This window comes from Camelus dromedarius, chromosome 2, assembly GCF_036321535.1.
Source record: "Camelus dromedarius isolate mCamDro1 chromosome 2, mCamDro1.pat, whole genome shotgun sequence".
Taxonomy (NCBI): domain Eukaryota; kingdom Metazoa; phylum Chordata; class Mammalia; order Artiodactyla; family Camelidae; genus Camelus; species Camelus dromedarius.
The window spans coordinates 63,098,599-63,114,462 of NC_087437.1; the positions used below are offsets into that span (position 1 = coordinate 63,098,599).

A 15,864-nucleotide genomic window follows, 5' to 3' on the forward strand; every position below is an offset into this window, starting at 1 on the left:
AAGGCAGCTTCCCAGTTCCTCTCTCCAACATCAACAAAAAGAATAAAACTCTATGTTGTTACTGTTACTGCTGCTGCTGCTGCTGCTGCTGCTGCTGTTGCTATGAAATGCACTTAGTACCTTACAAAGACTTACATACTCTTATCACATACTCTGCCCACACCTCCTACCCCTATACCCTGAATCAGTGGTCTTGCCTCTTCCCTCTGGTCAGGTAGGAGACACTGCTGCTTGGTTTCTCCTTCCCCAGACCCCCCTCCTCTCTCTCCCTTCTCTCTGTTTCAGCTGTTGCCCATCAGCAAGGCCAGTAGTACCTATAAAGTGAACCCCTGCACTGTGGGACTGTGTAGGCTCTTTCCTTGTGATTCCATCACCACTCCTTGTAGATGCCCAGAATCATTCAGAAACAAAGGCTCAGTCCATGGTCCACAGAAGTTAAGCACTTGGGTGTGTTTCTTAAAATGCGATCCTTCGCTACTCACATTGTCATTCCCCAGCCCCTGACAGAGACTCTGATCCAGGAAGCCTATAATGATGCCCTAGAACCAGCATGCAGAGTGATGCTGTGCACCTTATAGTTTGGCTTCAATTACATCAGGGGTCACCAAACTCTTTCTTAAAGGCCAGACAGTAAATATTTAGGCTTGCGGCCATCTGGTCTCTGCTGAAACTACTCAACTCTGTTGTTATAGTAACAAAGTGGCCATTGACAATACTTGAAGTGGGTGGAATAATGGCCCCCAAACATATCGAGTCCTAATCCCTGGAACCTGTAAATTTTACCCTTTTTTGGAAAAAGAGTCTTTGCAGATAGTGATTATGTTAAGGCTCTTGTACTGGGACGAATATCCTGGAATATCTAAGGGGGACCTAAATGTAGTCACAGGTATCCCCACGGTGAGGCAGAAGGAGATTTAACACAGACAGAGAGGAGAAGGCAATACCACCATGAAAGCAGAGATGGGATTGATGCAGCTACAAGCCAAGGGATGCTGGCCGCTCCCAGAAGCTGGAAGTGGAAAGAAACAAATTCTCCCCTAGAGCCTCCGGAGGGAACACAGCCCTGTTGACACCTTGATTTCAGTCCAGTAAACTGACAGTGGACTTCCAGCCTCCATGACTGTGAGAGAATGTATTTCTGTTGTTGTAAGCCACCAAGGTTGTGGCAATTTATTACAGCAGCAGTAGGAAGCTAATGTACTATTAAATGAATGCACTTGGCTATGTTCCAATAAAACTTTATTTACAAACACAGGTGGCTCGCCTGCAGCAAAAGACAGGCTATAGTTTGATGACCTCTGAATTAGATATGAAAAGGACCATGTGCACAGGATGAGTTGGAGAGAGAAGTAAGAAATGAATATTATTCAGAAAAATAAATAGACACTCAGCTGAGTTCCCTTTGCTGGAAGGGGAGATAAGGAGGAGCCAGAAAAAATTTAAATCTCCTGTCCACAACCCACTCAGAGACAAACTCAAATAAAACCTCTGGGAATGTGTGCAGAGGACAGATCTCTCCAGCTGGAGTATCTTTCAGAGGGGCCTCAGCAGCTCCTATGAGCCTGACAGGCCTGGGAGAAAGGGGTGGGGTGAGGTGGATTTGTGTGCGGAGTGTGAAGGGGGTTCTGGGGGGCCTCCATTTGTGGTTATGAACATCCTCCACGACACCCAGCCGGGACCAGAGCACTCCCTTCCCTTTCTGCCTGCCTTTGGAGAGAGGAAGCAGCTGCCCTGAGCATCGCTGCCACCCCACCCCTCTCTCTCTCACTAACACACAGAGATGTGAGTGCCCGCACACATGCACGTACGCACGCACACATACATAAACACACACAACTTCTCTAGGTCCATTACAAAGGAAACTTCAATAGACACTCACCAGACACGAAGGCCACTTTTTCCTTCAGGATGGGAAGGACATCAGAAGCTTTCAAACCATCATTCCGAAAAGACCCTGTTGGAGAACAAAACAGAAAGAGTCAGGGTGAAAAGGGCCCAATGGCTGAAGCCCTGGGTCCCACCCTCAGCTTTCCAACCGCATCGGGGCCAGAAAGTCATGCCTTGTTCAGGTCCTCCAGCCCAGCCCAAGAACAGGAGAGGCTCCACAACAGAAAGACACCTCCACGTGACGCCACGCCACAGGGGTGACCAGGGGTGTGGCCTTCCGGATCCCTTTCAAGGAGAGGACAGTCCAAGCCATCCCCCACCATGTACACAAAGCTCCATGCCTTAGAGGCAACAATTATCCCTGCTGCTGTGAACCTGAAGACAGGGGCTTTTAAAAAATTATTTTTTGCACTTCTAGTGCTAGCACAGTGTCTGGCACCCAGTAGACATTCAGTAAATATCTGTTGAATAGGTTAGTTAATATCAAGGTGGGCCACAATGTCCTAAATAATTCTTTTTGCCTTTCTTCTTTGTGGCACAACAACTGTTCGCCTTCATTCTATAAATGGGAAAAGCAAAAATCGCCAGGTGAGAAGCAAAGCTGAGTACCATACCCTTCTCCATCTCCTTCCCCTCCAGTGTCACCATCATCAGTCCACAATGGACAGTGGGTGAGTTACACTTATCCCATGGGAAGGAACATACTCCCTTCTTCAGCAACTCATTGCCTAAATCTCACTTCTCAGTTGGAAAGTCCTTTCTGGGGTCCAACTGAGTTCTGTTAGGGGGTTGGAGGTGGAAGCCTGGGGCTCACACAGAGTGGAATATAACAATATGACTGGAGAAACAGTAGCCACAGGAGGCAAAGGACAACCCAGCCCATTGTGAGATGTGTGGGTAGGGAGGACTCAGTGTACACACACACACACACACACACACACACAGAAAAAAAAAACCCAGGCCAGCCCACAGCACCCCTGTCATTTACCCTGAGTACCCAACAAGGACTCTCAGGGAGATCCAGCCTACTCTATGAGCCCTGTGAGCTGTCACTGGAATCTCTGCTGTGTTCTACCAATAGGGACATGGCACAGAGGGACCCTGGAAGAGAGGCGGTTCTGTGTCAGCTCAGTGAGACAGAACCAGAGACCATGGACACCCCTTTCTCCACTTGGCTTACTCCATTGTGGTCCTAGCCTGATCATCCACAGGGGGAGAAACGTGCTGGGCAGGGTGGTCCCACTTGGGCCATCTCAATCCCTAAACATTGACTATTTCAAGGATCGAAAATCATTGGGAATTTTGGCAACAACCCAGGACTAAGATCACTGGCCTAGGGAAGGGAAATAAGCAAGCTGCACACTCAACCAAAGAGGAGAAGAGGAATGTCCCCAGAATGCCCGTTTCCTTGGTCAGAGGTCATACCATAACCCAAAACACATTTCCAAAGTGCCTCTGACCACTTCATCTGTTTCTCTTTTTTCATTTTTCACTAAATGAAGACAGTGAGCCTTTTTATTCACAGTTGCTTCTCCTTAGAAGCTGGCTCAGAGTCCCTGATGCTGAAGTAACCAGCCACAAGGTTCACTCCAAGAAGACAGTGAGCAACAGAAGAAAAAAAAACACTATAGGAAAGAGAGTTCTAACTACAAGCACTGTTTTTCAAATTCTTAATTTTTTTCACATTGTCACCTGCATTTTATTTATTTATTTCTGTTTGTTTTGGGGGGTGGGAATTAGGTTTATTTATTTACATATATATTTTTTAATGGAAGCACCAGGGATTGAACTCAGGACCTTGGGCACGCTAAGCACAGACTCTACCACTGAGCTATACCCTCCGCCTATAAGTACTGTGTTGCACTTTCTATCTTTGTTTCTACATATCTTTCTGCTCTGACTTTCTCTTCCAACACAGAAAAGCTATTAAACCTCACTAGTAGAAACCAATTAGGATGAATATAAATTATTATAGAAATTACAACTAGATACACAGGTATTTTTTTCATCATGATGCAATAAGAAGTTTCAGCTTCCTTAGCAAGGAAGAGTCTTCTCAGGCTTTACCAACTAGACAAGGACCATCTCTAACACTGAATTTCTCATGTAGAATGATGCTTCTGCATCAAAATAGCTTAATTTCATATGTGAAATATATATCAGTGTTAAAATACCCTCCTTGATGTCACTACATACAGTATTAATTTCTGTACAAAAAAAGGTTTAATAAGAAAAGTTAAACTTCAGTCCTGTCTTTGTAGATTATTTACAAGTTCAAAAATAGCAAGACCTATATTGAGATTTTACTGTATAATAAGAATCCACATAACCCTCTTCTCTCCTAAACTCCTGCCCAATTTTTTTCCACTGTTCTTTCTCTCCTCCCCTACCATGTTAAAGTCTGTGAGATGGTTCTAATTCCACACAGTCCCCAGACATTAAGGAAGAGGTTGGAATTTGCAAAATCAGAAGCACAAGGTTCCCCATCCTGCCCCCTTCCATCCCCTACCTGTGGAGAGAGAGAGAGAGAGCTTGGATTTTCATCCTGCACACTCCACTCATCATGCTCCACCTCTTTATCTTCCCCTCCAGACTCCAAGATCTGAGAGAAGGGAAACAGCTTGTTCGAGTCACTCGCAATCATCTGCCAGAGTACACATCAATACCTTGGGGTGGGCTGGACTAAGATTCACAGGGCTTCCTCTTCCCAGGCCAGAGTCCTCCCCCAGCCAGTTCAGACAGCAGCTGAGCTATCTCCCACGTTGTGTGCCTACCAGAAGAAAACCTAAAGTGTCCAGATTTACAAAATCTTTAACCAGGGGATAATCATTTCCAATGGCAGCAACATTATTTTTCATGTTCTAAAAGGATTTGCTCCAGGGTCTCTTTAAATAAAAGCTGCCTTAGTGGTTTGAATTAGTTTTTCACTTGCCAAAAAATTGAATTACAAATAAATTTTCAACAATATATGTATTCTGTAAAGCCAAGCAGAGCTAAACTAATTAGCCCAGCAGCTCAGAAGTTGGTGACCTTGCATAGAAAACCTATTTGCACTGGCTAAAAATTCTATGTATCAATTCCCCCAGGGCCCTTGTGAAACCAGCTGTCTGAATCTATAATAAAGGGGAACTTCATTGAATACTACCTCAAACAAGACCAATGAAATAGCAACATGTTTTCACTATTAGGTACATGTCTGGGCAGACTCAAGGTAAATGTTCAATAAATATCTGATAAAAGAATAAATGAATGAATGAAATGCTAACTCTTTCTAAAGTGACTTGCACAAGGTCAGTGGCCTCATCTGTCACACCAAGTGCTGGTGATCTGGGTGGATGATCTCCAGAGTACCACTCAGCTCTAATATTCTGAGACTTTTTAAACCTTTCCTTCATGTTTATTGGCTTTAAGATCCTCAGATTATCAGATCAATATGCCTTGAAAGAAAGTATTGAGAACCAATTCCCTAAAACAATTCAGTGCACTTTGGGAAGATAAAACAACTCTTCCCTGGCCTCCCAGACCATTCTTTCCCAGGAATCAGTTTAGGGATTGGAATGCTCAGGGCACATCAGCCCATTCTGCAGGCAGCCCAACTTACCTAAATGGGAGACTAGTGATGGAAGAACTCCTATGGGATATATATACCTTGAAGGAGGCAGACTTGAACTGCAACTACTCTCTCTGATACAAGGTATATTTGATAGCACTATTAGACTGTGAACCCCAGGCCTCTTGCTGTCTCTAAAGAAACCCTGAGAAGAAATAAAAGCCCCTGTGCCCTTGAGGTTACTGTAGGAAAGAACTAGAAGTCTCCCTCATGGACCTCACCCAACAGGAACGCTGTGCTTTATCTTAAGGACAAGGCATACTTCGCTGGCATTCAGTGCCAGTCCCACCTCATTCGTGTCCTGCTGCTGTCTGAATTACAAGCCTGCTGTTCTGTTAATTAGCAAAGTTGAAATGTTCTGACTCTATTAGGGAGGTAAAAATTACCCCCGCGTCTCCCCAGGATCTCCAGCAGGGGTCTTCTCCAAGCCCTACTCCTGCCTCCTCCTCGCTCCAAATGGCTTATGCTCATATGGCTGCTGCCTGTTCCTCTTCACATTTTTCTAGTCACCATTCCTATGCTGGAAAATGCCAATCATCCTCACTCTGGATCCCAGCCTCTGTGGCCCCACATGGCAAGAGCAGGACCAGCCCTGTGTCCCAGGCCCTGTCCGTGGTTTTATGGCTCTGGGATGACAGTGAGTCTCCCAGGGCAGCTGGGTGCTTCATCCATGCTAATGTCCTTCCGAAAGCAATCCTGACTTCAACAAGCAAAGAAACAAACAAGTAAGTGTTGAGCACTCGGAGGTGCGAGCTGCCACAGTACCAATGGATTGCTCTTTATCGCCTTTTGGTTCTCAGTCACACCCCCTCAACTTGCACTTATTTAGAAGTTATTGTGTAAGTATTCTAATGTTGCATCAAATGGGCCTGAACCCTGGTTCACCACTGAGACAGCAAATTTCTCAATGCTCAGGTCTCTGTCTCCTCTGTCCACTCCACTCCTATGGTGTCCAGCACGGGAGCCTTGATGAAGGTGGCACTGAAACACTGACTGATCTGCTGGACAAAAGAGATTTGGCTTAGAATTGAGAGTTTCAAGAACTCATTAGGCCCAACCTTGGTTTGGGAGTAATTTGGACAGTTTCCTATTTCCAGATTCTTTCGTTCATCAATTCTTTATTGAACACCTATTATGTGCTAGGCCTAACGTTGGGCTTTGGCGATACTTTGACAACTAAGAAATGGACCCTGCTTTCCAGGAGGCTTCCAGGCAGAAACAGATGTGCAGATAGGATGATGAGCTGTTATCAGAGATAGGACATCACCTGTACAGAATGCAAGGGAGCTCAAAGGAAAGGCTTCCTAAAGGTGAGTTCTAAATCCTTGCTACTTAAAGTGACAAGCATCACCTACCAGCTAGAACCTTGCTAGAAATGCAGAATCCCAGGCGCCACCCCAGACCTACGGAATCAGAGCCTGTGCCTTAACAAGAAGCCCAGGTGATGATATACACTATGTTTAGGGAAGTGCTACACTCCAAAGCATGTCTTTCTATCCCAGAGCTGCCTCAGAGGCAGAGACAGATAAAAGCAAACTTTAGCCTCGTCTAAGCAGAAACCTCTAAAATCTGGTTCAGTGCTGCCACTCACAACCCCTCCCATCTCGGCCACGGGAAGACCCCTCACCACTGTCCAGGATTCTAGAGATTCAGCCATTACTCTGTGACCCAGAACTCAAACACAGCTCTGGAATGAAAAGGCTATCCAGGAGGGCTACCTGCCTTCAGGGCACTGAGGCTGGGCCGTGTCTTATCTTTTGACGTTTATGAATAACACTTGTCCAAACTGGTCAGAATTTTGGTAACTTAAATCACTCTCTTATGGATCAAGTATTTTAATTTTACACAAATCTTCCTCACTGTCCCAACCTTCAGAGCCCTCTGCCTCCTCTAATTGCTCTCAGTACCATAAATACCATCACTGATCTTATTTATAGGCCAAGATGCCATCTCTGAGATGGCCCTGGAGGACAGAGCAGCCAGGTGGTTTATGCCTCTTTATCGCACCTGCACTCCCACCAACAGGTACAAAGCCCTGAACACTGGGCAATGCTGGATGAGAAACAGAGGAAGGAGAGGTGCCCCCACCCTAGGGAGCACCACTTCTAAAGAGAGCACAGTGCTCATCTCAGGTAATTCCCTCCGTGGGAGGGGAGACTTAATTTTTGCCCTGTGAGAATGTCCAGCCTAATACCTTGTGCCCACTTCCCTTGACATCAGGAAGCTACCAGACACTGTATACAAAAACAACTTAAGATTCTGAGGTTCTGAACCTGCCTCCAACATGGTTGCCCAGCATCCCTTCCCTCCTGATTACTGGTACCGTCATCCACTGAGTCACCCACATAGAAGCCTGGGAGGCAAAGGAGGCATAGCCTAGTCGTCCCTCTCCTACATTGCAAATATCGATTCAGTCACTTTGTTCTGTTGGTTCTACCTCTTAAATCTTTCTCTAATCCATCATTTCCTCTGTGAAGTTCCCTGACCTCCCCGTCAAGCTGAGCTGCCCCTGACTGTACCTGCACTCTTTCACTCCTGAAAGGCATTTCTGTGTTTTCATTCTGCTTCCCATTAATTGATCTGACACCCCGCAGGTGGGGACCATGTCTTACTCATTGTTCTACCCCAGCACCTAGCACAGTGCCTGTCATGCAAGAGACTACAGAAATACTGAATGAAACTGAGGAGGCACAGGTCCTAAGAAGACAAAGAGTAAGAGTGGTGAGTTGGAGGCAATTCATCAGGGCAGCTCCTCGAAGAGGTGATCTTTGAACCAGGTTTTGAATTAGGGGAGGGCCACAGGATGGTGCTCTGGTGGGAAGCAACATGTGCCAAGGCAGGGAGAGAGGGGCAAGCAAGCTGTGTGCTAGAGACGGAGAGGGCTTACTGACAGAACAGAAAAGCAGGCTTAGGGAGTGATGGAAAGAGACGCCTGGAGGTGGTGGTTGGGCTCTGTGATCTCACTTTGAACATGATCAATCTCAACAGGGTTGATTCCCGAGAAGGCACCAGTAAAGCTGTGGCTGCAAGTGCCTGCAAAGCTCAGAGAGCTGGGCTGTGCTGCAGCCAGGGCCAGGGCTGGGTAGAGTCTGGATGGTCCCAAAGGAAAGCTGTGCTTCTAAAACAAAGCTGGACCCAGCAGGTGCTGACCCCAACCTCCATATCACATTCTGTTTATCTTCAAGGAGACAGCAGGTTGTGGGGGGGGTAGGGGGGTGGGAAGGGATGGGACACATGGCCCCTGTATGGTAGATGGTGGAATAGGGGGGCAGGGGGTACTGGAACTTGGTCTCTTTTTATCTTCTCCCTAGGTTCCAAGAAAGGCAGGAAGAATGTTCATCTGCTAGGTACCCCCTGGGAGCCCGCCAGGCCAGTAAGGAGGCTGAGAGTTTGTGTAAGTCCCCATGAAGATGCAGTGTGGAACTGACTCATAAAGGGAAGAGACTTAAGGACATGACCCCTTCTGTGTGGGGACTAGAAGGGCAGAGCCCTTGGGAAAAGACACAGTGCAGCTAGGATGAGAGGGAACCTATCAGTGTGAAGAGGCGGTGATCTGTCCCTTCTCTCCTTCCCCTCCTTTCTATATTAACACAAGAGGAGAGAGAGGTGGCAAGGCTGAGAGGGAAAAGGGTAAAGAGTGAGAGAGAAAAAGCTGGAGAGAAAGACACATATACACACACACAGGCAGAAATGGAGGTGAATATTTTGTCTCCTCTTTACAGACGCTAATGAGCTATTAAGGAAACTGCCTGTTGGAAAACTCCTCCAGGGGACTATAAATATATTCCTTGGAGATCTCCTTAAAATAACTGCCACTGAGGCAGCAAATGCATGCTAAATGGAAGGAATAAACCTGGCAGAGAAAGAAACTGGACAGCTTTGGGTCAGCAGCAGACACACAGCCCAGTGGGGATCCACTGGCTCTCCCCAGCCTGGGGATCCATCGCCCCCAGTGAGGCCAACTCCCTGCAGCGTCCTCCATCACTGACACCTGCAAATGTCAGACCAGCAGGCAGCATCCTCTCTCCCCTTGGACAGCAGCCACAGTGGAACAACAGCATGGCAGGCTCTCCTTCTCCTCCTGGCACCACGCCATGTGACTTCTGAGAGAAGGACATTCACAAACTTCAGCTCACCTGATTTCAATGCTAAGGGGGAGAGGAAAAAAACACAAGGGATCCTCTTCTGGCAAGTGCTCAATACCAAGCTTTTCCAAGCAAACTGATGAGGCCTTATGCAGCGTGAGGCAGTAGCCAGGGGCTTGAGATGATAGCCAGATGGAGCCGTCTTTTCACAAGGATGCAGTGTCTACCTTCTCTGAACTCTGACATGCATTTGAACTTCACTCGTCATAATAACCATTTTCTGCCCTTCTCCATAGTGAGCTGTGTCCCTTCCCCAGGGTGTCTTCCTAACTCCTCCCTGACCCCAGGCTAGCCTGGTTTCCCTTCTCTGTATGTCACATGGCAGGTACCTCAATTCCATGCCATCTCCACCCCTGCACCTGGATTCTAAGCTCTCTAGATTCTAAGCTCTTGAGGGCAGGGACTGAATGCTTATCTCCGTATCTCTAGTGCCTGGCACAGAGCTGGCACTTAATGAGCAACCAAATCTCACTCATCCACAGTGCCATGGTGCTTTCCACACAAAATCTGCTTAATAATGGCTGTGCCTCTCTCTCCTGGTCCCTCTCTGTGCCTATCTCTACCCCATCTCCATCTTTCTCTCACTCACGCTTCCACACAAACTTTAACTGTGGCCAGTTTCAATATTAGATATAAAGTCTTGGCTAATGGGCTACTCTCGAAGGGCAGAAGTTTGTGACACTTACCATTGCTAGATCAGCTCCATTAAAGCTCACTAATAATTAGCACTTTAAACATGTGAGTAGCACCTCTCTAAGCCCAGCTAATGAGCAAACCATTTCTGTTTATTCTTCACAAGCTTTAACATTAGCTTGAACTGTGAGCTCAGCTGCAAGACACACTCCCTCCTTCCCGTCCTTCCCAGAAAGGCTGACATCCTTCAATGCACTCTGGGCAGAAGGAAATGAACACTTCAGAAGTGACTACATCTGCTGATCACTTTTTTTTAACAGTCTTTGCCAACTGATCAGGTCCAAGTACTCATACCTCATGGATGGTGGTGATAGTAGTAGATTTATCCTCTTTTCGTTACATTGAGTATTACTCTTGGATGGGTCCACAGAGTAACAGAGAACATTAGCCAGTGTGGAATCAGTCAATGATAAATATGAATCAACTGCTAAACATTAGCAGTATATTAGCAGTATATACTTTTATTATTTTGAAAGGGTTATAGAGGTACTCAGAGGCAGAAGGTGTGTTCTATGGAAGTTCAGACATATGAAAATTTCACTCCTTGAGACCCTCACTCTCAATTTCTCTCCCTCTTCCCCAGTCTGCTTCTCAGTAGTATTTTAATTTTAATTAATTTTAATTTAATCAGGACATTATGACTTTAGTTAAAGATGAAACTGTTGCTTCGAAAAGCCAGCTTTGGCATCTGTCACTATGGAAGGCACTCTGGCAGGCATCCAAACATGAAATGACCCAGCACCTTCCCAAGACCTCTCCCCCCTACCCCATCCCATGGCCTGAAATTCAGGTGTGGGTTGCTGCAGTGAACTAGCAATGGCTGATTGCAGAGCTCAGAGCAGATCCTTGGGGCAGCTCCTGGAGCAGTCTCTCTCACCCCAGCCCAGAGCTTCTCCCTGCTCCCACCTTCAGGCTTTCTGATTCCACAGTTGTGCCATTCCTGCCTTAGTCTCAGATACCATGCCCAACAGTGGAAACAAGGCCACAGGGAAATACTGGGTACAGATTGGACACAGGTCCACCACAGGCATGGAAAAACTAGGATCAAAGTAATAACCAGGTTTGTAGAATTGCAAGTCCAGCCTGACAGGTGAGAAGGGCCACACCCAAAAGTCATATTACTGAGTGAACTTTAGCAAACTAAAGCACCTTCTCCCACTTGAAGGCCATGCATGCTGCTGTCCTTGGTCCTGAGCTAGTTGTGTAGTTGCTACTCAGAGTGGCTGCTGTTCAGACTTAGGATATATGAATCAAATGAGAAAGAGTCAGAGGCAAAAGAGATGTTAAGATATATTAAGGAGATAAACAAATATGAAAAAGTGTTGAAGGACAGAGACAGAGAGAGATTACTACAGAGACTTAAGAGACTTGTTTTGGTATTGTTTTAAAATAATTGAAGTAACCAAGGAAGAAAGGTCTGTGCGTGTGTGAATGCGCATACGCACGCACACACACACCCCTCCCGTGGAAGTGAGACAGCACAAACTCCTTATGTCCCCCAATACTATGTTTAGATTTTTGGATAAACTGAAGTGGATGAGTTGGCCATGGAAAGATTCCTAGAGTTTTAAGGAATTTTTAAACCTCTTCTTAACTTATTACCTTGGGTATCTAAACAATTCAGTTCAATAAATATTGAGCACCTATATGTGCCAAGTCAAGTCCCAGTCGCTATGGGTACAATGATAAAAAATGTAGAGTTCCTGACCTTAAAGGACTTTTGGTTTAGAGGGAGAATCAGACATATCAACATGTAATTTTAATATCAGGTAAGAAACACAGTGATAGATGTATATACAAGGGACAAATATTCAGAAAATCCCAAAGAGATGATAAAATCAAGGTCTAAGAAAGTGTCTGAAAAGTGAAGGAGCAGTAACTAGCGAAGAGGCAATGGGTAATGGGAACATCAGCAAGGTCCTGGACTGGACAGGATAGCAGTGCGTACTGAGGTCTCTCTGGTGGGGGTCAGGGAACAGAGAAGAGTGGCTAAGTTCCCCCCACCCATTACTCAGACCTTGCCACAGTAACAGAGACATGAGTTAATGTTTGCCAGAAATAAGCAACAAAGCTTCCCTTGCAGACCTAGCATAATGAAGAGGCAGCATAAGCTAGGAAATGACCAGGACGAGGAAAGAGTCTGATTCGTGATGCCCGCTGTTTCTTAAGAAAGAAGCATCACCATGTCAAGTGCTAAACAGGAAAACAAGATAACCTGAATATCTCATGAAGCTAGAATTCTTCCCCTGAACATGGAAAACAAGGAGCTGGTGGGGTGTCTGCAAAGGCTTGCCCAGGTAAACTCAACTCTGCTCACCAGAGGACACACTAAGCTGCACATTCCAGGAGCACCTGCTAAACCAAAGCAGGCTTCCTAATCTTGCCTCAGAAATGTGCGTGGTAGGAAAGGCCTTGAACCTCATGAAGCTGCATGCAAGTTACTGTGTGTATGTCCACATGTGCCCACTTTTATGAAAAGAGAATTGTGTAATTCTAGTCTTCATGAGATTTTTTTTTTTCATAGAAAGGGTCAAAGGCTTCCTAAATGGTAGAGAACCTCTGGTCTAAAGCAAAGTCAGAATGAGACACTATAATCTGAGTTCTAACCACTAGATCCTATCACGCAGCATCTGCCTCACTCACAGCCCAGTACTGTGGCTGGGCTGTAAGGGAAAGTAGCTAGAGAAGAAAAAATGACTTAGATTCCTTAGCCTGGATAAAAGGAACCTGAGGCAGATGGTGGGAGGTGAAGGCTGTGCACTGAATCCCACACTCTAAGGATAAGCCTTGGAGATGGTTTTGTCTTGTAACGGAGTTACTGAGGGCCAGAAGGGATGAGGTTAAGCACGAAGTGAGTTTTACAAATGCCTAGACAGTGTCTTTCCTGGAAACCATACTAATTGAAGACTCCCCCTGGCCTCTGACCCCAGCTGGCAGAGGGATGACAACTTGACCCAAGACCATCCCTAGATCCATGAGGGGTTATGGTCAGGATTAGAGCCAGCACAGGGGTCTGCAAGCTTACTTAAGAGCCCTTGGAGGCTGGATTGTGGCAGGATAAGGAGACTCTCAGCTGTTCCTAGTCAGGAAGCCACAGTGGGGCAAACCTGGCCACTATTTGCGCAACAAGCCATCTTGCAGAAGATGGTGGCTCTCCCAGCGCAGGCACATCCTGAGAGGAGGTTCACAGCCCTGAGGAAAGCACAGGCTCTGGATTCAGACAGAACTAAGTCTGACTCCCAGCTCTAGCACTTATCAGCTGTGTGCCCTTAGACAAAGTACTTAACCTCTCTAGGTCTGTTTCCTCATCAGAGATAAAAATACCTACTTCACAGGCTATGGTGATGATTAAAGGAGAAAATCCATTTAAAGGTACCAGACACATACCTGATGCTAAGTCAATGTAACACTCCTTCCTTCCTCCCTGTTCACCTTGGCAGCCTCGCATGGGGCCTAGTACATCGTAGATGCTCAATGAGTGTTGATTATGTGAACAGATGAATGAATAAGAGAACAAGTAAGTAAATGGAGAAAATTCAGAAAATGGCAGCTAATAACCACCTCTTCACCTTCTCACTACACACCTGTGAGCTATGCTGCTCACACTCACTGTGTAGTAAAGTGTGTAGTTGCTCTGAATTTGTATTATTTCTCTCCCTTATCCAATCTGAGCTGTTTGGCGAGCACTTCAAACGCTCCTGCTCCCAAAGCCACATTCCCCAGATGCAAAAGAAAGCCTGCTGTCCCCAAAGGGAGCAGCTGTGATTGAGTGCTTGCCCCTTCCTCCTGTGTCCAGAGGACTATGGTCCTGGGCACGCCTCCCATACTAATCTCCATGTGTTCAGCCTGTAGCTGGCTAGCCTCATCCCTTCTTTCCTGGCTCCTCTCCCCAACTGCTCTGGGTTCCAGACAAAGATATACGTGGCCAGGTGGCATTTCTGAGAAGCACTCTTACTGAAGACACATCCCAACAGCAGGGCCACCATCTGTGATGAGGTAGCCCTAACATCTACCCATGGGCAGAATCTTCAGAGCCCCAGAAGCCCGCAGGGAGAAACAGGAGGCCAGAGGGGAGCCCGTGCCCTGTGGGTCTTTTTCTTTAGTTGGCCTTGAGCTGTCAGGCCATTGTGAATGGAAAGTTCACAGAGGAAGAAAGACCAGAGAGGTTGCAGAGCTAGATGTGGAGGCCAGGAGAATGGTGAATACAAATCCCAGTGGGTCGGACCCCCAATACACCTACGTATAGAATAGATGGCTCCAAATTGCTAAGGTTTTCTATTCCAGGATCCCTGACATTCTTTTCTCATTAATTCCCCAATACTGATAATTTTCTCCAATAATCTGAGCAGAATACCTCTAGGAGGTAGGGAAACATGGCTCTTTTTGCTCTTCTCCAGCTACTTAAAGAAGAGGAGTCCTGGCCGTGACCAGGGAGCCATGAGGTTGCCTTGGCCATGGATGAATGTGCACATGTACTCAGAACACAGCTTATATGCTTGAGGACTTGAATAATGTTAAAGTAGGGAGTAATGATATTCACTACAGCTTTATATTATTGAAAAATCACACAAAACCTAAATGTTAAACCACAGGTGATTGGTAAAATTATCCATGGTCTACCCACTCTATGTAGCCATTAAATATGACACTGTACAAGAATAATTAAGGCCATGGGAAATGTTACGGTGTGTTGTTAAGCGGGAAAACCAGATTGTAAAACAGTATGTACAACCTTATCCCAATCGTATATATACTGGTGTTTGTATGTGAGTTTAAAAACCACATACACAGATGTACATGGTGGTTATCTCTAGAAAATGGTATTATGACTGATGTGGTTAACACTTCTTTAATGTTTTTCACTATCCAATTTTTCTTATTATTTTAAGAGTAAATTCTCTCCTTTGTATATTAATCTTTTATATAGAGGATCTTTATGTAATATTCATGCACTTTAAACATTTAATAATTAGGTTGTGGTTATGACACTATCTACAAAAAGCATTGTAAAAGCAAACTTATTTAAAGTTTAGGACAACTGCGTTAAGCAGCTGTCCACTCTATGATGTGATTCCATGGTGAATAAAAAATGGCTACCATTCATCACAGATAAAGTTGTCTTATGACTGAAAGAACTGAAGTCCAAATAAGCTGTAAAAAGAAAATTAATTTTTCATTAAATGCCATTTAAAGATTTGCCATGTATGCAAATAGGCTTTATCTCAGGAAGGCAAGATATTACAGAAGTTTCAAGTAAAATAAAATCAACATGGTTTTGGATTAAAAAACTAAATAGTATAACAGATATCTGTTGAGTGAATCTCTAAGTACCTATTACGTGCCAAAGGGATTTTCAACTAGACTTCCATTTGGAGGAATAAATGGATGAAAGTACTTAAACATGTTTCGGAAAAAAGATGAATAATAGGTTGGGCTTGCCCTACTAGATATTAAAATATATATTTTTAAACTGCAGTTATTAAAAGGTGGCACAGACACAAGAATTAACATACAAATGAATGGAGCCTG

The 15,864-nt window shown here is 45.3% G+C and overlaps 1 protein-coding gene across 18 annotated transcripts in view; it reads right to left on the reverse strand.

Annotated features, from left to right (window-relative positions):
- KALRN (kalirin RhoGEF kinase) overlaps positions 1–15,864 on the reverse strand; it is a 608,090-nt gene that overhangs the window by 431,786 nt on the left and 160,440 nt on the right. For all 18 annotated transcript variants that reach the window (XM_064494426.1, XM_064494420.1, XM_064494419.1 and 15 more), the window contains exon 2: positions 1,880–1,954. In XM_064494426.1, the coding sequence (XP_064350496.1) occupies positions 1,880–1,954 (75 nt within the window). The remainder of the gene's footprint in view (positions 1–1,879; positions 1,955–15,864) is intronic.